At 41.0% G+C, this 26205-nt stretch overlaps 2 protein-coding genes across 4 annotated transcripts in view; one reads left to right on the top strand and one right to left on the bottom strand.

Annotated features, from left to right (window-relative positions):
• The window catches only part of ddah1 (dimethylarginine dimethylaminohydrolase 1), an 85257-nt gene extending 63026 nt beyond the window's left edge, over positions 1–22231 (bottom strand). The window contains exons 1-2 of one of the 3 annotated variants that reach the window (XM_026148137.2): positions 21801–22231; positions 14663–14989 (exon numbers count right to left, since the gene is read on the bottom strand). In XM_026148137.2, the coding sequence (XP_026003922.2) occupies positions 14663–14956 (294 nt within the window). In that variant the 5' untranslated portion in view covers positions 14957–14989; positions 21801–22231. Of the gene's footprint in view, positions 1–14662; positions 15220–21800 lie in introns of those variants that run through there. The other 2 variants (XM_080291714.1, XM_026148136.2) reach the window with 2 other exon arrangements.
• Positions 22232–23159: 928 nt separating this feature from the next.
• On the top strand, positions 23160–26120 carry ccn1 (cellular communication network factor 1). Its single transcript, XM_026148135.2, has 5 exons — positions 23160–23477; positions 23677–23911; positions 24249–24593; positions 24705–24910; positions 25033–26120. Exons 1-5 carry the CDS (start codon positions 23430–23432, stop codon positions 25333–25335), a joined length of 1137 nt encoding a protein of 378 aa, XP_026003920.2. The 5' UTR covers positions 23160–23429; the 3' UTR covers positions 25336–26120.
• The last annotated feature ends 85 nt before the right edge of the window (positions 26121–26205 follow it).

Consider the following 26205-nt stretch of genomic DNA (forward strand, 5'->3'; position numbering starts at 1 on the left):
ACGTGCTCTCCGATCGTCAGAGGCTGAAAACTAAATGGACAATTGTTCCCTTGTGACAAATGAAGCAGATATGATATCTGAAGGTGTTTGTATTTTATAGCTTTTCACTGTAATTGACAATATAAGGCCTGAAGAGATGTTAGCACAAGAGACGAACAAAGTAAACATAGCAAAAACTTTAGGAGTGGCCAAATTAACAATCTGGAATGCACCGGCCAGCTCAGCAACACCAAAAGGTCGGCTAGATCACAGAAGACAGCTGAAGTGGATGATGACAGAATTATTTCCATGGTTAAAAAACAGAACTAAAACCATTTAGCCAAGTCAAGAACACTTTTAGAGGAGGTAGGCGCAGTATCTTTGTCAAGGTCAAGAGGCACCCTCATGAATCGAAATACAGACGGTTTACAACTGGGTGTAAACTCTAGGCTAACTAAACTGAGACAGATTTGCTACTAGTATTCATTCGTTTATTTTTAGACTGGGAGGGGGTGTTCACATGTAGGCCTCTGCGTAGCCTTGTGGTATATGGGTTATCTATATAACTCATAGGTGCGCTATAGGAGCACTCTTGCTACTACTTGCTTAACCTAATTTGCACAGATTACACAGATTTCTCACACACAAAGGTGCAGTATGTGAACATGTCCAAAAAAAGGAGAAAGAAACTGCAGCCAGACATTACCAGACGTTAAATCAAGCATCTATGAAAATACATAGTTAAGAACTGTTAATGATTATTTTGGCTGAGAAATCTTCTTCAAGTCTGTGCACTCCTATTTTCAATTACATAAATGCAATATGACATCAGAGGTGTTGGCAGAAACAGTGACTGCGACTGTTTAGTAAACCAGTGAACATGAAGGTGAGTACAGACATGCTTTTAGCCCCGAGCCACAGGACTACGATCAAACTTGTGCTCCAGAAATTGAGCTTTACAGAGTACTTCTTTCAAACCTAGGGATGAATGGCATTTTCTAAAGTGGGAAATTTCTATTCTTTAAGACATTTTTTCTGTAGAAAGGTTTGTTAATGAAAACTACATGGTTTGAAAAGGAACTTTGCATCCTTGTTTACCTTACACTGGGACCTGATATGACCCTTCAGTTTATCCATTATCAGAAAAACTTTTTTCTACTTTTAATTCATTACTTTTCTGATTGGATGCCCCTTGTAAACAAAAGGTTTGAATAAGAATTGGATGGCGCTTCAGTGCCCACATCCACAGACGTGAGCTATGTGTGTATGACCGTATTAGAGATATCTGTTCTCAATTACATGCAAGAGCAAACTTAAACTCTTAAGTGTTTGAAACAGGATGGATGACTTACACATTTGAGGACTTTATTAGAATTTTTAACAATTGTAATATAAACATCCACTAATGTATCAGTATCTATAGGATAGAAAACACAGATAAATGCAGCATGTATAATAGCAGCACAAAGAATAGATAAAACTCAAACACGCAGTGTGAGAGTTAACAGCCGATCTCACCCATCATGTCCTCTACCCTCTCCTGACTCACCCGTGTTCGGCAGACACCAGCGTATCACCTCCTCTGTCTGAGAATAAATGCACACGGTATAATCATGTTTACTTGAATAAAGACAAATAATAAGAATTCATGCAGACCACCAAGCAGGAAACAGCATTTACTGTCTGCTTCAGTCACTCTAGCCTTTATACAGCTAGTACATGACCTGGAATGCACTGTGCATATGATTAACTAAAGAAAGAAGCTGAAACTGGAGGTGAACCTATACTCTAATTATCAGCTGAGGCCTTTCCTTTAAGAAACATTTCTGTAATTTAGATTCTTTGCTGTGCTAGCTTTCTGGCCTGAGTATGTAAGAAACGGGACTAGCAGCACCTAGCCACAGTTATTGCGAAGAGCTCAATTCAAAAAGAAAAAGATGCGTGCTACCAGTCTTATTTTTCCAGCATATCTATGTGACATCCTGATATTATGCAGTACTGTGCAGAATCCTTGAACCACACTTCATTTCTATATATTTTGCTAGAGAAACGGGAAAGGCGTATAATGTTGCAGCATTGGCATTGAGCTTGAGATCATTTTCATCTTGAAAAATTAAGTTGTTAATCAGATGGCTAAAGACCTTTGCTGATGTATTTCTCTCCTGACCTCCTCCGCACATATTGGTGATGATTTAAACCAAAATTTCCCAATTTGGATTCAATACTCCACAAGACCTGTTGATTTCCAGTTACGTTCTTGTGTAATTTGGCATTCCTCTGGCTTTACCCTGTTTCTTTTCATTAAAAATGGCTTTCTTGAATAATAGATTTACTGAATGAAGGGCCAGATGCATCTCTTTGCTGGATTTTTATCCATTTCTTAAGAACATGACTTTCAGATGCTGTTCATCTGCTGAAGATGCACAAGGTTTTTTCTTTATGTCTGGCACGTCTTCTTTTGTTCTCCACTTGTCCAGATTCTTCAGATTTTTTAAGGACAAATTACACACCATGCCTACTTTACTTTACCTTACAGCTAATAGCTCTTTGGGAATCACAATGCTGGTGCTATAATGTTATTTTATGCCTGTAATACTGTCTTACCTTTGACACGATCCCATGAAATTGGTGTTTATGTTTAAATGATTCATAGGTCAGTGACTTAACAATTTAAAAGGATCCCTTGAAACTGTTCAGATACAAGACTGGACTGAAAATAAGGGGGGAAAAAACAGCCAAAGTCCAAAGAAAAAAAAAACCCCATATTTTTAAGACCACTTCAAAAATTACACCGATATAGCAGCTTGGAAGCAAAATACAAAGGAATAAGGTGTAACGCAAGACTTTTTGGATGGTACAGTAATGTCAACCAAAAAAGGATCAAACACTCATAGTGAAAGGCCAAAGCAGATTCAGCTAACTGAAGTCCAATGGTAATGCAGATCTACTTTAAGCAAATCGTTTGTGAAATACATAAATTATTACCAATTAATTCTGACACCCTAAACCTCTGTGGCTCTAAGCAGAATTTTGATATTGTCTCATGGTTGGAATGGAATCACGTGAACTCATTGGCTGACAGCATTTCTGCTCAGAAAGCATCCAGTGCATAATGAATGTCATCTTCTTGAATCCTCTAATTAACTGCATCATTAGCTTGGCATCCACTTACTTTAAATTGCTCACACAATTGAGGAGTGTCATGCAATTCCTCTTTTGGGAATAGGAGTGGTGATGGTATCATTCTACTCAGAAACATGACAATAAGGCACAGCAACATGGCCACATATTGTTCAAATGCTGAGATTATCTCATTACATCGGCCAAGATTCACTCGCTGTTAAATTCAATTTCTAGTGTGCCTTGTACGGCGGCACAATTAAAAAGTATTCTGCAAACCGCATTAGTCAGACTAAATAATGGAGACCAAAAAAGTGCTAACTCAGAGAGGGCGGCTCTGGAGGAAAAAGGGCGCCTGAGATATATCACTTTCATCAAAGACCAATGGGTGGGCCTTTCCAAAGAGGCAGAGAGCAGGAGAAGTTCATACAGAGACAGAAGTATTTGTTCCAGGCTGTGATGGATGAACCAAAAATTAAGCGAAGACACGTGAAGCATTCATCATTGACAGAGTGATAATTATCATCAGTTTATGATTAGTGAACATTTCAACAAGTGCAAAGATGCATTCCTGTTCAGTCGTGGATCTTCCATACAAGTATCCAGCAGTAATACATGTTTGTTGTGGAAAAAAGAAAAAAAAAAAAAGAAAAAAAGAAAAAGGACATTTTGCAGACAAGAGACAACAGGAGAGATATGATGACAGGAATGAAGGGGAAACTGGAACGTGCTGCAGAAACAAATGGCTTCATGTTCCCGTCAGAAAGATAATTTTGAAACAATATTGGCTCTGTGATCTGAGAGCTGAGCAGATGTAAAAACATTTTTTGCCTGGGCAGTGCTCTGGAGGCTTTGCATATTCAACTAAAACGAAGTAGAAAACAGAACTAAACCCAGGACTCAATCCAGCAATGAAGCACAAAATCTACACGACACGACTGCTGTTCACATCAGAGACAAAAGATAAGATGGGGAATATGGCCTTAAATACACGTGTCTGCAGGCGGAGGTGCTTTTCTATGGGTGGAATTGACTACACACATTCATAAGCAGCATATGCAGCTCTGTGTGAGTGCCACCTTTTTGTTTTTGGTCCGCACAAAGAGTAGTTATATTGTTAATTGCTAACAACAGTGTGAAAGGCTTACCTAGTTTAAGCTGCCATCAAGGGCTTGGTTACGCTTAATCTTCTGATGTGACCACAAGCACGTGAAATAAAAGGGTTAATAATTTGTGCCGTGTGTACTTCCAGTGGAATTGACACAGAAGGCCTAAAGTTACAGTAGCACTTGGAAAAATTAAAGTAGTTACAAAATCCTTGAAGTTAAGCTTCAACTTGTGCCTCATTTACTTTTGTTTTTAATTGGTTGAGTTCAATGTTTCATCACTTACTTCACTATTGATGTGGCTCCAGGTTGCCAGGAGCGAGGCACTGTTTCGAACAGAAACCAAGCGCCAAAAGCAAAACAGTTTCGACCATGTTCTATCAACACTATAATGAACCTTGCTTTTACAACACTTACTGATTGTGTGCAGAATTACATTATTTCAGCTCGTATGAGCTCATTGGAAAAAAAAAAAGTCTATTTAAGTTAGTAGCCTGATACAGACTTCCTTTAATGTTTTGTCGGTTTAAACTGCCAACTGAGGAAAAAACAGCATCACGTCAGCGCCTGGTGATAATTACATGCAGGATATGAGCAGTATTTTGACAGAGTCACACCTGTAAACCCACTGTGGAGACACATTTTTAGCTTTTTGGGGTACTTTGAACGCGCTTTTCATCAACACAGAGTCATCTGTCTGAATGTTAAAATCCAGAAAAAATAAAAGCAGTTAAAGCTTCAGCAAATGATCAGTTATTATAAAGAGACAACAGCAGAAAGTTCTTTACCAGAGAAGGTATAAGCCATACGTTCTAAGCATGCTAGCTGCTTAGCTTTGTGGACAATTTTATTCCGTCGCTCTGTTGACTTATCCACCACTTTGGGTTGGATTGCCTCGAAACTGCAAACTTTCATGGTCCTGAAGGAGTAAATCTTTATAGCAGTGAATATCCACCAATTTTTCTTCAAACACATGGAACAGATTTGTCTGAACACTTGTGGTGGTGACAAAAATCAGTATAGAAACACAATCCTCATATTGACCCTCATTTATTAATAAGTGTGTCAAAAACGCCCCAAAAGTCTGTTTGCATGCCATATCAGGTTTAAGGCATGTGGGCACCAGCAGATTATCTTCTTACCAACATGCACATGTTAGTTATTCTAAATCAATAGGCTCAATCTGCGTACTATGTGCATACAGCCACACCCCCATTTTTCTACATAAGGAAAGAGGTTTACCTGGAGGTAAAGTGGAAAGAGTCGATATGAAGATATAAGAGAGAAGCCTGCACCTTTAAGGCAACAAAGAAGGAGAAAATCTGAATTTAGAAACTTAAATAATAGTGTCCAAAGAGGTAGGCGGGAAAGGGGGAGCTTTCCAAAGTTTTTCCGCTCCAGGCCGACAGTCTGTAACATTCTCATCTGGTTAAACGCAGTCTGTGGACTCCATTCAGCCTGATGGGCAGCACTCTGTGTTAATGCTTATTAGCATGCTAACATAGAGAGCAGTAAACAATTGTTTCACCACTATTGCTGGCTATTCACCCTCAATTTATCACTTTTGTCTTCACATAAAAAAAGAAAGGAAGCAAACTAGGGTCAGTAAATCTCCGGCTGTCCTAAAATTATTCAAATAAATATATCAAAACTATAACTAGCATCTCATAGTCACCAAGCAAAAGACTTTGAAGGATTTTAATAGCAGAACAACAAAGTTTAGCATCATATGTTTTTTTTATTAGTTTTACAGGTTAATGACCAGAAAAATGTTCATGCAGAATATCGTGGTGTTTCAGTGAAGATGACCTTTAACCGTTTGCATTTTGAATGTCAGCTCCAGTGCATGAAGTTGTTGTTTAGTGACAGCGGAGGAAACTCGGCATTTAAACACAACTGTCAAATAGCCTGACAGACAAGAGGCTGTAGCCTGGAAGGCTTGAGATATTCCCTTTGTGTCTCTCAGAGTATTTTGTTTTTAAGATTGAGAATAAAAGATACGTGTGAGAGTGAAAAGTCAAACATTGAGAGAGAAAGCAGAGAGAAAGATAATAAAATGAGCATTAATATATTTCAGTTAGCCTTCTGACTTCAGCTTGATTTACTAACTGTAGTAAAATGTGGCAGAGGCAAACATTTTGTCATCAGCAGCTTTTAGTTTATTACGGGATACCAAGATAAATGCTTACTGGAGTTTTCAGTATTAGAGATGCTTGTTGTGTTTCAAAAAAAATAGACATGGTCAAGACGACCCGCTGAAGTTCAAACTAAGTGTCAGAATGGGGAAGAAGGGGGATTTACGTAACTTTGAATGTGGAATGGTTGTTGTGTCAGACAGGCTCATCTAAGTATTTCAAAAAACTGTTGACATGCTGGGATTTTCCTACACAACTAAGTTAAAAAGGCCTCATTGATGCCAGAGATCAGAGGAAAATAGCCAGACAGCTTCAAGCTGATAAGAAGACAAGAGAACCTCAAATAACCACCCACTACAACCAAAGCACACAGAGCATCTCTGAATGGACAGCATGTCAAACCTTAAAGGAGGTGTGCTGCAGCAGCAGAACATCACACGGGGTGTCACCCCTATCAGCTGAGAACACAGAACTTGCACAGGCTCACTAAAATGAGACAATAGATGACTGGAAAAACATAGCCTGGTCTCATGAGTCTCGATTTCAGTGACATTCGGACAACAGGGTCAGAATTCGGCATGACATTTCTTGAACATGCCAAATTGTTCTGTGTATCTAAATGGCCTCCACAGTCTCCATATCTGACTTGGACAGAGCACCTTTGGGATGTGATAGAACAGGAGAGTCACATCATCTCTCAATGTTTCCAGCACCTTTGTAATCGATGCACTGATGAATTAAGACAGTTCAGAAAGCAAAAATGGCAGCTAACCCAATATTAGCAATGTGTAACTAATACATGGTCAGTGAATTCACATCACTTTAACACTTTTTCCATATTAATGCATGCCTCAGAGTACAAATCCCCAAAAGCCAGCATTGCTCCACTTATAAATGGTAAAGTCTTGAAGTACAGGTGCTAAGAGGGATTGTGAGCTTACATATTTACTTTCATTGGCACTCCTGGAATCAAAGGTCAGTGAAACTTCCCTTTAGATGTGGTAAAAACGGCAATGCACCAGCTCAAAGCTTAAAGCAAATATTTCAAATCACAAGAGAAACATTGCTAAGACTGCAAGAGCAAGGACATTTTTAAAGGAAATGTAAATTATTAAATTAGAATGAAAAATTCTTTGCCCACTGAAAAGTGAAAATATGTATCAATCTCCACTTAGTATTACTTTACTCTGAATTTGTAGTCTGATGGATCCGAGATCAGAAAGTAGACAAAAGTAGAAAAATGTTCAAAAGTAAGGAGAAAACTACACAGCACATCATTTTTCTAAACTAAATGGGCCTTTCTCACATTACCAAAACTTCAAGTGAAAAAAAGGACAACTTTTTTTCTTTACTTATTCTGCACCCTTTCTGACCTCAGCAAGGCTGTCTATGCCTGGCCTACTTCCTATGTCTTCCACTGCTTGGTCTCACATACCAAACCAGACATTCGCACACCCACGGTGACGGCCGAGTGTGACCGGGTCATCCCGCGAGGCTGAGAGGAGTTCCTGTTCACGAGTCTCCCACATCTGTCTCCCAGGCTGCCGCGCTGATGCTGAGTTGGAGGGGTTGCGGTGGGTGAACCTGGGGCTAAAAGTGGGCGTGGTCCAAGATTATTGGGGAGGGTTGTCTAGGCTGTTCACCCACTTCCATCTTTGCACAACCCACATGAGAGGCAAAGCCCCGGCACGTGCTGGCTGACCCATGCAGAAAACTAAAGAGGTGGATCACTTAACGTTCGGTGTGGTTTGATTTGATTTACTACACCTTTACAAATTAACTTATTTTATCTAGTAAAATGTGTGTATTTTCATTTCAAGTCAGCGAGGGAAACATTTATAGCACTTTCTACACATCCTATACAAGTCAGTCAAAAGGAGACTTATAGTTTTTGAGTGGCGAACAAGCTACATTACTAAGTGGGTGATTTAACACAACAGTTAGTCCATTAATATAAATGTAGGCAATTATGTGAGCGAGACTGTACAGCTAATGCTTTGACGGTCTCAAGAATGAATGAGGATGGGAGAAAGCAGCGGCACCAAGATGTTACGAATGAAAGATCCAGACGAGGAAATCAGACAGGCAAACAGCGGGAGGAAGGGCAAGTTAAATGCGGTAGGAATGTTACAGACAGTTGGGGAATGCACGTAGACCCCGTCCCACACGCTGCTGGTGGATTTCAGATGTCTCGCCCTTCTCCGACGTTCGCACTCGGATGTTAAGTCTCCGCAAAGGAAGCCAGTTCGGTTCTGTTAGGGAAGTCGTATAAGAGCAGGGGAGGGCAGCGAGGAATCGGCATCTGCAAAAGGCCGTCTAGTCAAAACAAGGCTCATGTGCTGTCTGGTGTTCGCTTGTGGGGGTAGCTACACGAAGCATGACCGGAAAAGGGGGCCCACGTGGAAGCATAAACTACGTGGACTGAACCTAAATATTACGTCTATAAAAACATGACCTAAATATTGTGTCTGTGGAGCAGGATTTTCCATCCTGTCTCCACACCTGGAGACATCCAAGTCTTGTACACTCAGTTATGACAGATTTTTAGCACTTTTTAAATGATTGCTATTTTCCAGGCAACTTGCAGTCGCCCTTTAAGCCGTGTGCTATTACAAGATACAGTAGGTCTCAAGTAGCACACTCTAAATATTTAGGGGCCACACTTAAAACATCAGTGTCAGAGGAGGAGTTCAGTAATTACCTCACTGAAGCTTTGAATTCTACTTGATAAAACTAAATCCCGCACGCCTGCCTGCTTAGCTGCTGCAAGTTAAGGTCTTTTTTTTTTGCCTGAGCAAAAAGTGAGGGTCGAGGATCAGAGAAGGGATTTTCTTTCTAGGCAATTAAACTCGACTTTGCTGTCAGACTCAGAGGCTGCCAGCACAACCTGATGCTCCAGGTAAGAATACGAAAAAAAAAAAAAAAAAAAGTCAGCTGTCTGTAGTTACTGGGGCGACAATTATACGGCGCAGTTCAAAAGTTCAGCAGAAATCACTACTGTGAAAACACCTTCTATCCACCAAGGCGTCACTCCCAAGGATTGAAGAGCATCTCCATCTACCCTACGAGAGGAAGCAATCCCAGAGTGAGACGCTTGAAAACCACGAGTCTGCTGAAGCAACACTGTTACGGCTGGCTAATTCTCGAGCAAAAGTTACAACCCGAATTTTATCTACCTTTGGGTTCTCACAGGCAGAAATGCCACATTTCCGTGCTTGTGCCGTAATTATGAAAGTCTGAACAACCTGCTCGCTCGGCAGCAGGCGAAGTGATGAAACGGAGGTTATGGTTCGAGCAGATTAGAGGTTACAGTATAATTTTAGAACTGTTCTGCCGTGAAATTGCACTTTCATCTCCAGCTTGAAAACAGACAAAAAGCAATATTTAAATCTAAAAAAAGAAAAAAAAAGAAAAAACATATCTTGACTCGAAACAACATTTTTACACACAATCCATGTCACATGTTCAACTTTGGCATCTTTGTGGCCAGACAGCAGATCACCAAGGGCAAAGGAACCATTTTTTCTAATGTGCACTAACGGGCTGGACTGAATGTGAAGAGCAGCAGGTTGACTGTGATTGCTCTGCACTCTGTCACAGAGAATGAACCCAGTTAGGAAAACTAATTTTGTTGTGCCATGTCCAACAGCTGCCTGTTTCAGAGGCCAATGCGAGGCTGTGGCCACAGTGAGAGTGGAGACTAAATGATAAGATTCTGTTTGGTAGTGTGGTTTTCTTACAGCAAGGGTCAAATGAAGACATTTTTTATACCCTGACCAACATGTTTGGGATAAATGTAAAAGAAAAAACTGGCAATAATGAGAACGAGCATAAAAATCATAGAAACATTTTTATATTATATTGATCTGGGGAGCCTTTTTTCCTCTTTTTTTTTTTTTTTTTAGCCTCAGGTCTCATTTGTACTTTTGTGTCCGTGATGCGTCCTGGATCTCCCCAGAGAGTTAAAAGAGCAGTCCACTGTGTGCTACTCAATTCCAGTGGGAACGTCTCACTTGGACAACTCAGGATGTTACAGCAGAACTCCTCATCGACAGTTGGGGGCACGTCTGTAACATGAATGGGAAGTTTAAGGCCGTCATGTCCCTCTCCTTCCAGCTTCTAGCCACTGACTCTTCAGCTGCTGTTCGGTCTGGGTCACAGCACAAAAGTTGGTACACATATACGCTTTCTTTGGTACCCTCAATGAAATCACATATGTGCATACACAAGACAGAACCCCCAAAGAGGAACATTTTGTATCAGGTATTTCTTTTTTTGAACTGTTAAAGAACTTTTCTTATTTCCACATCGACCTGATTTTATTGCCCTTTTGACTTCTCTTTGACCTAATTTTGTTATCACTGTTACTTATCTCTAAGAAACACAAACTCACTCTATCACATTGAGTGGCTGGCTGGTTTGACTCACACCCTTTACGCAGTCAGTTTCTGCTTTCTGGATGCCGGCCTTTAGTCCCAAAATGCAGGAAAAGCCACGCTTTGCTCCAGCAGCCATCAATCAACCAAATAAAAAAATTTTAAACCCACATGATTATTTACACTTTGTTATGCTGTAAATGAGTTATCTGTTGTTTGTTGTCTGTGTTTAAAAAAAAAAAATGTGAGCCAGCCCAAATATGGAACTGATCACACCTTGTACTTGGGGGACAAACTAGACATATTTCTAACTTGTGACCTTTTTATCCAAAAGTTAACTTCAGTTCAGTTGAATAAGCTTGTACTTTAAAATCCCTTTAAAAATCCTTTGCAAAACTGTCCTCCATGTAAAGATGAACCTGAGCTGCTGCTGAAAGCAGGATCAATAAAGTATTTACGCAAGCGAAAACATGCGAGTTTTGATTGGCACGAGGACGCCAGCAGTTCAAAACCTGCGTCAGAGCTTCTGAAGAGAGGAGCAACAACACAATCATGCAGGCTCATCCACAGCACATCTGCAGCACGCTCATTTCTGCTGGATTCACTTGTCATTAAATTATAGGCTGAAATGTGGTCAGTGGATCACGGGGGTATTTTCCTTTTCCTTATTTATTGTTATTCATTCTTTGCATGCAGAGCACAGCTCAGTGAGACTTCCTGTTGTTGCTGTGCTGTCAGTACTTTGTGTGAGTCCTCAGCTCGCAAGCGGTCAACACCAGTCATGAGCCAAGTGGGCCATGGTGGCATGGGACTTTACATGCAACAGCTCTGGTGAAGCGACAAGAATGATGGTTAAAAAAAAGACTCAATGAATAGCAGAAACAGACAAAAAATTACCAAAAAAAACCTGATAAAAACATCTGTCACAAAGAGAAAGTCATCCTTAATACAAAGCTCTGCTCATGTTTGTCACTGGCCTCGAAAAGCTAACCAATTTGCCGTAATAACACAGCACAAGGTGGCTGTTTGCAATCTGAAAAGGGAAGCTCGCAAGCTGTCAAAGCAAAATCTTATAATTACTACTTTTCTGGGAACAAAATGCATTCAAAGCTGAAAACTGTATTTCAGACGTATGTTCTTGGGGACCTTGAGTAAATATTTTCCATCTCTGTTTTTCGAAAATGTTCGGCATTATACGCAAACGGTTTGGCATCCCAGCTCCTCACGGAGTAACTAAAGCCAAAAAAACAGAGCCATTTTCATTATGACGCATAAATGGGTTCATAATAAGCAAGAAATTAAAGGTCATATGACAATCCACAGCTCCTCTTTCAGTGAATTCTGTCAGTTAAGCATTCATACTAATGCTCGGCATTCAGGGGAAAAATAGCTTCGGCTCTTTGTTGGAGTGGTTTATACAGAGCTCCAGGCTGTAGTACCCAATAATGCAATCAATTTAGACAAACATTTCTCCTCATAGAAAAGCTTTTAAGCAAAAGCCTAATGGAAAAGATTCTAGCAATCTTTGAGAAATTACAGAGCTGAACAATTTTAAAATCTACAATGCATTTGATCAAATGCAAAAAAAAGTATCCTGAAAAACAGAGAGGAAAAGTCAGATAACACAAACCAACTTGTTAATCTGCCATGTAGTGACAAGAGGATTGCAATAACATGAGCAAATGAAACTTGATGCAGATCTAATGGACCAGAAACCAATAACCAAGACTAAAATAATAACAACACAGCAAGTGACACCTTTGAATTCCCACATTAATTTCCTCACGTCATTTCACACGAGCTCTCTAAAGCGCTTGATCAACACACTTTACATTTGGAACAAAGTTTTGCTTTCCCTCGACAATCCAAAGGACGTGTACCCCCGGGGGGGGTCCCATTTCACTGCAGGGCAACCTGCATGTGGCGAATAAAGCTTTGATTGATTGATTGGTTATTTCAAAAGAATCAATGATAGAGGCTCGCTTACTTTCTTAATCGCCAGCGGCGACGAGGCTTTTCCTGAAACCTGCACTGAGCCTTCCTTCATACATCTTCAATAAGTAAAAATCAATAAACCCTTGTCTCGTCTGAGCAAATTATCAGCAATAATTGGTAAGGAGAGACATGAATATGTTGTAGTCGAGCTCTGTAAGCATTGACTTTGATAAGAGCGTGAAGAAAACCGGACTGTGTTTGAATGAAAGGCAGGAAAACAAGCTGATGACACATGTTTTGGTGATACGTGTGCAGGAGATACAAGGAGCAGAGCATTTTGTCCATTTTTTAAAACCCTATAGCTGTGTTAAAAACAGAGCATTACACTGGGAACGGTTGTTCAGCTCCATGTATATATAAAGTCCCAAAATGACATTACACAGAAAAGCTTCTCATCTCTGCACGCACACATAAACAAGCAGAAACATTCCTTTATCACTCACTGCCAAGCTGCCACATAACATTAACTGTGGAACAAAAGCTTTTCTGCTCCCTTTAGTGTGGAAAGCCATTTGTTGATTTTTCACAGCGTATCCTACGGCCCACGGGGCTTTAACTCGCACAATCATAATGATGTGTCATTTGCGCTGAAAATTATATCTCATTACGAATATAAGTATCCAGTTCAGCAAAGTCATTTATAATTCCACCCAAGACAGGAGTCATTTACTCATTAGAATCCATCTGTGGCTGTTTTGCAAACATTTATGTTCTTATATCTGAGAAGTTTCCAAAATTTTTTGCTTTTTTCTTTTAATTAATGAAACTTTCCCATGAGCTGAACACAGGCTGGACACCAAACCGCTGCAATTTTGTGTATGAAATCTAGAAGAAAAAAAAAAAAAATCACATTTAAAGGTTATAAAGTATCACAGTGAAAGTGCGCTGATAGCTTTGGAACATGTTCACGCAAATATAATGGGCAGTGCGCTCAACATAAATGAAATGTGGTGGTTGAAGGTAGCAGCGCCGAGCTTTTCAATCAATATCCCCGCCGCCAGTGAGGCCGGGGACCATTAGCACCAGTGAGCCAAGCAAAGTAACTCTGATGTGAAATGACAGGGGCTTTCACAGAAACCATCCTACCATTTCCCTCATTGTCATTCACACACACATAAACACACACACCCTACATTTCAGCCAGCCTCACTAGGCAACCAAGTGCACTCATACTGTTGTCTTGTTTCAGAAAAAATGGATTGATTGATTCATTTCTGTGGAGTCCTAAATTCACCTCCCCCTTGCTCTTCCTCTTGACATCTCATCAGACTCCTAATCAGCCAGAATCTGAGCTACTTGGCTTCTAGGATGCTCTGACATTAATGCTCTCCATACCACAGAAACAATATGATGTTAAAGTTGGCAATACATACTAAAAGTGCATGAACATTCAGCATCTCAGTTCTTTTTAAACTGTCACTTTTTTATATAGTTTTTGTAGTGTGCTATGTTAAAAACAAAAGCAGCATTGTCTTTAATATGGGCGTTGCCTCATATAAGTAATGAGCATAATTCCTGTTTAAAGGCTGGTGCACAGTGCACTGGGTTAATATGTGTTGCCTAGTATACATACAGCTGGTTTCACGTATAGCTTTGAATAGTGCAGCTCTTTTCCAGGCTGTAAAATTCAAAATCTGAATTCAAGCTTGTTTAAGGATGAATTAAATACTACACATCCGATTTTATTTAAGTTAATTAGAAACTGACTCATGCTTACGTTTTCGTTGATGTTATTAACTGATAAAAATATATGTTTATAACCCACCTACGTGCTGTGACCCTCATCACCCACTTGTATATCTTGATGCCAGTGCATCCAGCTGCTTATTCCTGCAGCTTAATTGCATGCCAAGTGAGCACAGCGGACAAAGGAGGCGGGAGGACGCCTTCCTTTCCACTTTCACATCAAACTTTATTTTCGTCGTACTGAATCATGCTGACACTGCCCTACCTCTCCTCTCCTGCTCTCAGCCCCGGGTCTGGTGATGAGCGCCGTGTCACCGCACACCACGGCCGCGTCCTCCACGAACACGCAGTCCGGGAGCGACTCGTCCGCGGGGAGCTCGACCACCTCCAGCCCGAGCCTCGTCCTCAGGACCTCGACGTAAGCCTCTTGCTCCTTCACCGCCTTGGCCAGGTCCACCTCCGTCTGGCTGCTCCGCAGCGCTTCTTTGGCCAGGGACACAGGGATTCCCCGAACGACGGCGTGGGTGTAATGACCGAAACCTGCCATCAAACCAGCCATGTTTTGCGTTCCCTTTACTTGGCACGTTCAAATCTGGAGAAAAAAAACACCCTGAGAGACAACTCGGCGAATGAATGAGAGAGAAAAATACTAGAGTCAGCTGACTCGATAATTCCTAGCTTGCTTATTTGTTCCCTGTTAGTTTGTTGGGCTTTTATTCTTTATTTACTGCTGCACACAGTGTCAGTCAGCCCTGCTCCAGTCTCCAGGCGAGCGACAGCGCTTCGGTGACGCGCACCGACCATCACGTGTAGCCTGAGTCTGTCAGCCCTCAGCCAGGCGCTCAGCCCAGGACCCCATGAGCCTATGGCTCAATCAATTATCCACTGGATCAACAGAGCAAAACCTGATAGTAAAACCCGAGTTAACAGTCTATTCAAATCATTAACAAGGAAAAATACAGGTTCCATATCTCTGTAGGGACAAATCAGAAAACAAAACAAAAAGGGTTTGTTAGATTTTTTTTTTGCCAAGGAAAATGCAAAACACTACCCGGATGTAGCTTTTCAGTTATAGAAGGACATACATTTCCCTTCATATGTGGTTGTAAATAATGCTGTGGACTGTTGGCTGGTCAATTAGAATCAGAATGTCTTTACTGTCTTTGTCACAGGTACAACGAAATTAAAAGTGGTCTGCGATCAGTGCATCATCCATAGAAATATAAAAATATAAATAAATAATAAAATGAATAAATGGAATACTTAGACCAGGGGTGGGCAATTCCAGGCCCCGAGGGCCGGTGTCCTGCAGGTTTTAGATCTCACCTTGGGTCAACACACCTGAATCACATGATTAGTTCGTTACCAGGCTTCTGGAGAACTTCAGGACATGTTGAGGAGCTAATTTAGCCATTTAAATCAGCTGTGTTGGTTCAAGGACACATCTAAAACCTGCGGGGACACCGGCCCTCGAGGCCTGGAGTTGCCCACCCCTGACTTAGACCATTTTAGCTTGTTGGTGTTCCTGTTAATAACACATTACAGTTATGTGGGGGGACATTTCACAGGATGCAGTCCTGTGAAAAACTATGTCCCATACTTCCAGGGTAATTATGAGGGTAATCAAATTTGATTCGCACTTGATTTGATGACCATCAGCAGAGGTGACTGCCTCTACAAAAGCAGACGTTCTGGCTGCTTGCTAGCTTGGAGCATTCAGGCCAATGCCGCAATTTTCTCGGAAGTGGGTATCCTGGAAAATTCACTTCAAGGTCAGACAGCGCAACGGTCAGAGAAACTGAAAACAAACAAAAATAACAAAACTAAATCCAACAGTCACGTCTCAGACTCAGTCAGCATGTGAAATGTTAAAGTTCATTATAGTACAGGAATGGCTCATTTGGACCTGGACACCTTGCAATCACCAAGGTGGCTATGAGCTCCTCTGTATAACAAAGTATTCTAGAGTCAAATGTGAGGCCATCTATGTGACAGCTAAAGTTTGCCTGAAATTGGGTCATTCAAAGGATAATGATCCCAAGAACAGCAGCAAATCTAAAACAGAATGAAAAACAAAAGAATAGAGGTTTTACAGTGTTCAAACATCAACCTGACTGGCAGGACCTTAAGAGAGCTGTCCATAAACATAAACCTCAACGCATAGAAGAAACAGTGTAACAGTGACGTGAGACGCAGAAAACGATTACTCCAAGTTATTACCGTAAAAATTGGTTCTAGGAACTACTGAATTATGGAAATGCTGTCATTGTTCACCACTGTATGTGGTGTTATTTCCTCTGATTATGATCCTCATTGTGGTAAATCGATATTTATATTAAACCTGCAGTAACTACTTTATGACTCCTCTTGGTGGTGCTTATCAAAGGAACAAGCAGAAAGTGAAGGTTAGTTAGTTGCACTGAAAAAGAGCATTTAGCATTTAATTTGGAATTTAAATGTAGGAAGAAATATTAAAAGCACAAAACTTTACTTGACTTTACTTGTCATCAATAAAAAAGCAATAAATAGTTGATCATCATGCCTTGAATGAAGAAAAACAAGCGTCTTTACAACACTGATGAGATTGCACTGACAGATTGATAATAAGTATTCCCGCATCTTCACATTTTAGGTGAAACAGCTCCACAGTGTAATGTCAGAAGAGGAGCTGCCAACAAAGTAAGGAATCTCCTTGACCTCAACACTAAGTTTGGTAATGAAAAAATAACTGTATCCCTGAGAAATACATTTCACAAAAGACCTTCACTACAAAAAGAATAGCGTGTGGATCTTGATAAAACTGGGAACATAAAGACAGATGAGTAGCAGATATCTATTTGATTCCCACACCATTCCAACTTGGGTCAAAATACATTTCGAAATGAAGGAAACGTGTGCACACCTTCATTCTTGAACTTGATATTCTTGAGACGTGTATCTGCTTTCATCTTGGCAGACTTGAAACAAATACTGCACACATAACTCAAAGGGAAAGACTATAAATATATAAAAAGAGAAGTTTGTTGTATGATATGTAGGGAAAGAAGGATTTGAAAGGAAGCTCACTGTTAAATGTGTATGTATAGAAGGAATGGTGCATGGGTGGAGGTGGGCTGGTGGAGTTGTATTCCCTACGGTGCCATCTAAGGAAGGTTCTGGGCCCGGTGAAGCTGTCTGAATGGATGGAATGTTTCTTCAGACGTCCCAGAAGCACATTCTTCCACTGCGGGACCTGGGTTTGTCTTTTCTTGTTCCAGATTCACTCAATTATCCTCGACTGCTCTAAACATTCCAGTACATTCCAGAAGCCCCGCATTCCTTCTTCTTTTTTCCCCACCCCAGCCAGGATCACCAACCACCACCACACTTGCCCAGCTTTAACACCTGCCCCCACTCAGACTTCTTTTTTTCCCCTTCCCCATCATTCCTGATCGCAGATGGACGTGGCACAAAAGAAAGCCTCTTTTTTCTCTCTCCAAGCTGAGGAATTTGGCTTACTTTAGACGAAGGAAAGCCCTCATACTTCAGGCACACCTGGCTGGTACAATGTGCAGCTATATAATCAAAATGGTGAAAGCAGACACGGATCTGAAGCAGCACAGCGGGCTGCGGAAGCAGTTATGATTGAACTCATCATAAGATCGTAGATGTCTGAAGTGACATGCATGATTACACAGGTGATCGAAGGATGTTTCACTCTCTGTGCCTAATTACAGAGAGTAATATAAAAAAAATAAAGTAATAGGATAAATTTCATACATAAAAATTGATCATTCTAGAAGAACAGCAATGGATATTCTATTTTACATAGCAGCTATACGAGTTTCCTGTGAATGAAACCTTTTAAACAGCATCAACAAGCCAAGTTTCACTGAAAGAAGAGGATGCAGTAACATTTATCATCATTTACTATAGTTAATCGACCATATACAGGCACTTACACCCACAGTTGAGCGCAATCAGCGTATTCAGGGAATTGGCCTTGAGATAGATAGATAATCCTTCAGGTATAAGTAATTGCTATTACACCAAATGTGTATTAGTTCACAGCCAAACATTGTTCCCAATAAATTTAGCGATGACTTCTACACTGGTGTAGGAAAAGACCCAGACACTCTGTCTGTTTGCACAGAATCTGTTAACGTTATCCGTCATGTTCATTACAATCAGAGCAGGCAGGTTGAGCAAAATCAGACACACCAGTACATTTAATCTCCTCATCGCGCAACAACTCCTGGAATGCACTAAACCTCAGAGAAATGTTAATGGAGCCAAGTATCAAAGAGAATTTTTACCTTGAACTTGTCTTAGCTATAATTAATTTAAGATGAAATGGAAGACATGTTTCCGTGTTATCAGATGTTTTATGTTTTTTGGACAAAAAGGAGGTTCCTCTTTTGTCATTTGCTGACAGAGCCAGAAGGTTCTTAGGACTGCTGTGGAAATGGTCCGACTATATTTCAAGACTAGCATGTTCTCTGGCTTTGCTGGTTCACGCAGTAAATAACATTTCAACAGGAAGCAAAGTACGAGTATACAACAACGGGAGGAAAGCAAAGCTGGAGTTACTGTAAGTATTCAAATAGCCACTGGGGAAAAATGTGTGTTTTCACGCAAAACTGATGCGTCGCTGATGACTAAAAAAACAAGAATGCAAAAGACGAAAGATTCCTCCCATCTTTTACCAAACACAGAAATGCATTTGGATGTGCAAAGGAAATGACCTGTTATGGGCAACTACGTGATAATTAGCACCCTCGGTTTACTACATCTTTGTGCAATGTGAAACTACAGCAGATTACAGAATCAGAACATATTTCAGAGCACTAGTAAGCAAACAACAAAAAAGGAAAGCACAATCCAAATTATCATCAGACCCAAAATGAAATTATCTTTCGAAAAATATCCTTGAACAACACCGTAGTGAACACTGTCTGTGCCAATATAACAATGATATAACAGTTAAGCACTTGAGGTCAACCTTCACTAAGCTGATTTCCTTCTTAATGAATCAGGAAGTCTGGTATCACAAAGTTACATCAGAAATTCGTGTGAAAGTGTGATCTCATGTGTTTGTCTTCTTGTGAACTTGTCAGATTTATATTTCTTCAGAACTGGACTCTGCGTTTTAATTGCTTGCTTAATCTAAGCAGCCATTCATATGCAAACAAGCTGTAACTCATCAAATTTCCTGCTTCTCCGTGAGCTGACAGAAGAAGGAAATGTTGCTAGTACAAACTGCATGCTAGTTATGACATCTGTCTTGGCTACAGTACAATGGAATCTGTTGTTTAAACATGTAGATCCTGGTCCATCCGTGTCTTAAACATAAATAAGGAAGCTGAGGGCTGCCACCCGTCTAGACTTCCTGAAGGTCATGCAGTCCTGATGGGTTCTGATAATGGGCTTCCGTCACAGTGAGCCTTGGAATCTCTCAAGCATTGGTCAACGTTGAAACTGCTTAGACTTCCCAGCCAGAGGCTTTGAAGTCGCTCAGATGCAGAGCAGTGACAACAATCCAATCATCGATTCTGTCAAGAAGGAGAGCGAGTCCCTCATCATCACGAAGGTCAAAGGACCGTAATGTGTGCTGTTTGCGTGAGGGGCTCTCCGATGGCTTTAGTGGAAACTATTTGGCAAGGGCAATTACAACAAAAGACGCACATCCAGCTTTTGGAATGTTTCCTAAAATGAACGGGGAATAATGGAATGAATATTGCTGCGTGTTATTCTCCACTGACGTAAAATGAAAACACTGCTTCCCATCATTGTAACACTGGGACGGATGCAAACATGCTGTCATACACACACAGAGGTAGGCATAAAACCATTACAACACTAAAGGACAACTGAGAAGTGGACAATCAAACAAAGCAATAATATAAATGACCATTAAAGGAGTGTTCTCCCACTTCAGTGTTTATTTTTACATACATTTGTGGAATTAAATGCACGATTAAGCTTAAAAAAAAATCAACTTTCCTCATCAAGCCTGCTTAACACACTGTGTCTTTATCCAGCCTAACCATGCTGGACGTGTGTTAGAGGGTCTCAGTGTGGGATATCTACGGTTGTCCTGAGAGGTCAAATGCACTGTAACTTAAGAAAACATCAGGAAATTTAAAAAGAAAATGACCACAAAAGCATACAAAACACAATGAAAACAGAAAAAATACAACAGAAGTTGACAAAAACACAACAGAAGGAGAAAAATAAACAAATTCACAAAAAAGTACAAGTGAAATGTTTCAGTGGAGACAACGTGACCAAACAGCTGTGGGAATAACAAGAAAGGAAAACATGCAAAGGTTTGCCCCTTAAAACGCTTCAAGACTTATTGGATTTGTAACATGTGTTTTAATCACACAACTCATATAATATTGTGCATGTTTGATGTTAGCTACCTACTGTTTGCTTGTCACTTCTGCAGCTGGTCCATCAAATTATCTCCCCAAAATCACTTAGATTGTTTTTTGAGTTTTTTCTGAGCTTTTGCTGCATTTTTCATTGTATTTCTCTTGTTTTCCTAAACTTCACTTGTGTTTTTTTCTATTTCTATTGTGTTTTATTTGAATTCTGTTGCGTTTTGTGCGCTTTTTGCAGCATTTCTTACCATTTGTTTATTCAACTTCCGTTGTGTTTCATTCAAATTCTACTGTGTTGTTTTTTTCTATTTCTATTGTACTTTATTTAACTTCCGTTGTGTTTTTCCGTGATTTTGTAGCTGTTTCTAAATTTTCAGTGCGTTCTGTCAGGGCCACAATAGAAATCTCCCTTTAAAAAATTGTATAACTGCCACAAAAATAGAGACCCATTTTCATAATACAGCGTTGCAATGCACACAGGAACACTACACATGTGCTCACAAAGACACACCCCCTATCCAAAAAGGCTGCACCCACACGTCCATCTCCATTCTGAATACTCACACAGACGTGAGTAAGAGGCTTCACGGACAAGGACTGTTATCACTTGAATACGTCCTCCTCTATTTAAAGATGGTTTGACGTTTGGATTCTGGTCAGTCTTTAAATTATAATAATAAAAAAAATGGTCATCCACCAGTTATTCCTTACACATCACCATCTAGTGTCTTGAATTGGAATTATAAAAATATGGCCACAAAAATAACAACCACGACAATCAGTCCACGTGGGGAAACCTATAGGCTATTAAAAGATCTTTTAAAAAGTGTCTCTTGCGAGAAAACAAAGAAGAAGACGCTTTACCAAGGGTTATTTATTTTTGTGGCTGGTTTTTTTTTTTTTAGAAGAAATGTATCTGCTATGTTCTATTATCATATAAAGGGGATTTTATTCTGAGGGTAGCCACCAATGTTAGGCTCACTAGAGGAAAATGAAAATCAAAACAGAACAAAAAAAACAAAGGAAGTCCAAACTCACCGGAGAGGCTCTTCAGCCGTCTTGCTCAGTGCTGCTGTCTCACTGTACCGTTATGTAAAGTCTACACATAAGGCTACAGGGAAGAGGGGAGAAGTGAAATGTCCGATCCTTACAAACACAAACTCTTTGCCCTCATGCAAAAAAGAAAAGAAAAAAGAAATCCTGTTTGGAATCTGCCATCCCGTCGTGACAATAACAACGGTTTATATCTCGTCTTTACGCATTTCGCTGCCACCTGGTCAAAGCTATTATAACTCGGAATCATTTCAAAACTCAGGTGGAAGAGACTTATTGAGACTCGTGTTGTTAAAAGCTAAGACAAAGACCCAAGTGTTTGTCTCCCCCCACCAAACACCACTAACATCACCGCATCTCTTGCGGAAAATTAGATCACTTCACCTACAGCAGGACCCACTTTCTTTCTTCCCCCCACGAAACATGATGGACACATTGTGTGAGTGTGTAAGGGGGGCAAAACTGCTTCAAAGGATGAAAGGAAAAGGAATTTCCCTGCATGAAGAACATATTTAACAAGCCTTTATGCTGTCAGGAATGCTGGCCAAGGGGGAGAGAAATATGTTAATAATGCAAGCTACTGCCATACCAAATATGGCAATATTGTTACGTCTGAGCTCTGGTGCGCATCTGGTAATGCTTAGCTCCCCTGAATAAAGGCACCGGAGAGCCAGAAATAGACTGTTCAACGTATTTCTGCCTACACCTTTAAGAGAAAAGCTCGTACGGTTATTTTAAACGTGTTCATCGTCTTGTAAAAGTGTATTTAATCAACTGATCTGCGCCTAATTACTGTGTAGGCAAAAGCATGCCTGACACAGTAATCAGCAACAGTCGAACATGTTCAACTGCATAACTGACACTTAAATTGATCCATAATAAAGTTTTGTTCAAACTTCTGATCTGATCTTTAAGTCTTGGGATGCTATTTTGGGGATATTCTGCGACATGGCATTCTTATATGAAGACAAGTGACTCTAAAATTCAACGGCTGACACTCACACACACACACACACACACACACACACACACACACACACACACACACACACACACACACACACACACAAAAGTGACAATAAAGCATCTCAAGTTCACCACTTCAGAAAAAAAAAACCAAATGAAGCTGATGTGATAGACGTGAGGGGCGAGCAGAGGAAGAAAATGAAAGGGGGGATAAACAAGAAGGGAAAAATGTGAGACGGAAAAGTGTGTTCAGATGGGATCCAGGGGGGAAAAATCCATTTGGGAAAGAGAGAGAGAGAAAAAAAGAGAAAGGTTTAGACAGGGTGGAGCTTAGGTCTTGGATGGAAAATGCGCCGAGAAACATTCCTGGCATAGTTTGGGAACAGTTCAGCAGGCAGGCCAGCGACGACGTCAGCTTCTCACTATAGTATAAAAGTACAGAGGTGGCCGGACCTCAGCAGACTGCAAGCGCTTCACTGAGAGCTTCTTCTACTCTAAAGGAGCCTCTGACGATAGAGACTACCAGCAAAGACATTAAGAGAGACAAACGGCTAAGAGAGGGAATACTTAAGGACTCCTCCGAAGACAGACTTTTCCTTACACCGAGAGCAGGATTCCTTTTGAACGCGCACAAGAAATTTATCCAAGATGCTGGTGCTTACTGTTTTCGTTGCCTTCCTCGGAAGCTTTAACCTGGTGAGTCTCCCTCTCTCACTCTTCACTGAAATATAAAGAGAAACGTTTTGCGGTTTTAATTCCCTACATTTAGTTAGAGAGAGGAGAAGCTGCTCTTTTGAGACTAAGTTTATCTTGTTGTAAGCCATTCTATGTCGCTTGATTTTAAACGTTTCTAAAAGATGGTTTTGTGTTTTTCTTTTCTTTTTTGGTTATACAGGTCCTCTCCTCCTATTCCTCCACCTCCTGCCCCTCCGTGTGTGATTGCCCTCGGGAGATGCCCCAGTGCGCACCCGGCGTGAGTGTCGTCCTGGATGGCTGCGGCTGCTGCAAAGTTTGCGCCAGGCAGCTGAACGAGGACTGTAGTCTGACCGAGCCCTGTGACCACACTAAAGGACTGGAGTGTAACTTTGGGGCCAGTTTTGCTGCTGCTACTACTCGTGGCATCTGCCGAGGTATGTATAAAGATCATCCTCCTCCAGATGTGCATGCCTCATGACTTAGCCTGAAGACTTTTTTTAATAAGAGGGATTATTATTCAAGAATATGGGAACCTATGTGATTTCAACACTATGGAATGCAGCTAGGAGGAAACTAGTCTGAACCTCAAAGCACAGGCAGCCCACTGTGGAGGGAAAAAGACTCCTCACAGGCAGCCTGAAGAATTTCACAGTTTAACTGATCCTTATCTGGCAGCCATGTGATGTCTTCAGCAGACTTCTTTGAGCAAAGCAGGAAAGAATAACATTCCTCTCCCTCTGTTTTTTTCCTTTTTCTCCCTGCTTGCTGCAGCCAAGTCAGAGGGCAGACCATGTGAGTACAACAGCAGGATCTACCAGAATGGAGAGAGCTTCCAGCCCAACTGCAAACACCAGTGCACATGCATTGATGGGGCAGTGGGATGCGTACCGCTATGCCCGCAGGAGCTCTCTCTTCCCAACTTGGGCTGTGCCAACCCCAGGCTGGTCAAGGTAGCAGGCCAGTGCTGTGAAGAGTGGGTGTGTGATGACAGCAAGGAGACAGACATCCTAGAGAAGATCTTTGGCAAAGACTCAGTGATGAAGGATTTGGAAGATGATCTCACCAACAGGAATGAGCTCATTTCAATTGTCAAGGGAGGGCTGAAGTCCCTACCAGGTAAGAAAGCAGTCTTTAATTCTGAAGGTTTTTCTTCTGGGTTCAACTGAGATGGTAAAATAAACTGCATTCAGATTCACTAATGTTTTCATTGCTTCTTTTTAATCATAGCATACAGACCACAGCCGGAAGTCCACCACATGTTCGAGAGCCAGAAGTGCATCGTTCAAACCACACCCTGGTCCCAGTGCTCCAAGAGCTGTGGAACTGGCATCTCCACCCGAGTCACCAACAACAACAGTGAATGCAAGCTGGTCAGAGAGTCGAGAATCTGCGAAGTGCGGCCATGCACCCAGTCACCTTACTCCAGTCTGAAGGTAAGCTCGAGCCAGCTAGCTGAACCAATCCAATGGAAGCACGCATGATGCTGAAGGTATGCTACAGCTGGGTCTCAGTGCGCAACTGACAATTGTCGCTCTTGTGCCCATTCTTCTTGCAGAAGGGAAAGAAGTGCAGCAGAACTAAGAGATCGAGCCAGCCGGTGAAGTTCACCTACGCCGGCTGCTCCAGCCTGAAGAAGTACAGACCCAGGTACTGCGGAACCTGCATGGACAGCCGCTGTTGCAGCCCCCACGACACCAGAACCATCCGCGTCAAGTTCCGCTGTGAGGACGGCGAGACCTTCTACAAGAACATCATGATGATTGAGTCCTGCAAGTGCACCTACAACTGTCCCCATGCCAACGAAGCCTCCTATCCCTTCTACCGCCTCTCCAACGACATCCACAAGTTCAGAGACTGATTGGTGAGGAGCAGCCAAAACCCCTCCGTGAGAGAAAGAGATCAGCAGCAGCAGCAGCAGCAGCATTGGCAGCCAATGGCAGTCTAGATGAAAGCAGGGGTGTAAATAGACCACCAATCAACTACCAGCTTCTTGTTGTAACGAGATTCCCAAGGAATTGTTGGCTTACATCATGAGGACTTAATGAAGTGCACTGTTTGCTGTGACTCAGCATGCCTAATATGAACTGCTTCGTATTAATTGGAGCATTTGAAGTAGCTTCGTTAAGGAGCAAGATGTAATTAATATTTGTACATTAATCTTAGTCGCTGATATCGATTCACTGTGTATATTTTGATCCCGTACACCAGACATGACCCAGACTGTAGACTTGTGTGTGTATATGTAGATATGCACATGCGCAACTTCAATTAGCATTATCATGTTGTATCTTTGGTTTGTTTTTTTTTTTAGAGAAAGAAAAAAAAGACACCAGACGATGAAATGTAAACTCTCGACTTGTTTAACAGGCGCGCGGTTTCATTCCTTCCTGACGTGGGCATTATTGTTCATGTTTTGTGGCAGCTATTGACCTCCCTTCATGAGAAAAAAAGAAAGAAAAAAAGACAAAGCGAAACATGTCAAAGGATGAATGAATGTTTTTTTTTATTATTATTGTTATTAATATTATTTATCAAAATAAAATAATGTAGCTACTTTATTTGGATATTATGTGTCATACTGGAATAAATTGTAAAATGATTTAATTTTATATGCTACAATAAAACTGATTTATTTATATGAAACACGACGAGCCCAGAGTCGAGTCTGTTCAGACTGCACTGCGGGACGGGACAAACAAACGACGCACCGGGGATATTTAAGCCCTCT

The sequence above is a fragment of the Astatotilapia calliptera genome, chromosome 17 (genome assembly GCF_964374335.1).
Source record: "Astatotilapia calliptera chromosome 17, fAstCal68.1, whole genome shotgun sequence".
Classification (NCBI taxonomy): domain Eukaryota; kingdom Metazoa; phylum Chordata; class Actinopteri; order Cichliformes; family Cichlidae; genus Astatotilapia; species Astatotilapia calliptera.

Coding starts and splice junctions, on each gene's coding strand:
- ccn1 (XM_026148135.2), top strand. CDS start 23,430: ATGCTGGTGCTTACTGTTTTCGTTGCCTTCCTCGGAAGCTTTAACCTG. Junction 23,478..23,676: donor TCCTCGGAAGCTTTAACCTG/GTGAGTCTCCCT, acceptor TTGGTTATACAG/GTCCTCTCCTCCTATTCCTC. Junction 24,594..24,704: donor AGGGCTGAAGTCCCTACCAG/GTAAGAAAGCAG, acceptor TTTTAATCATAG/CATACAGACCACAGCCGGAA.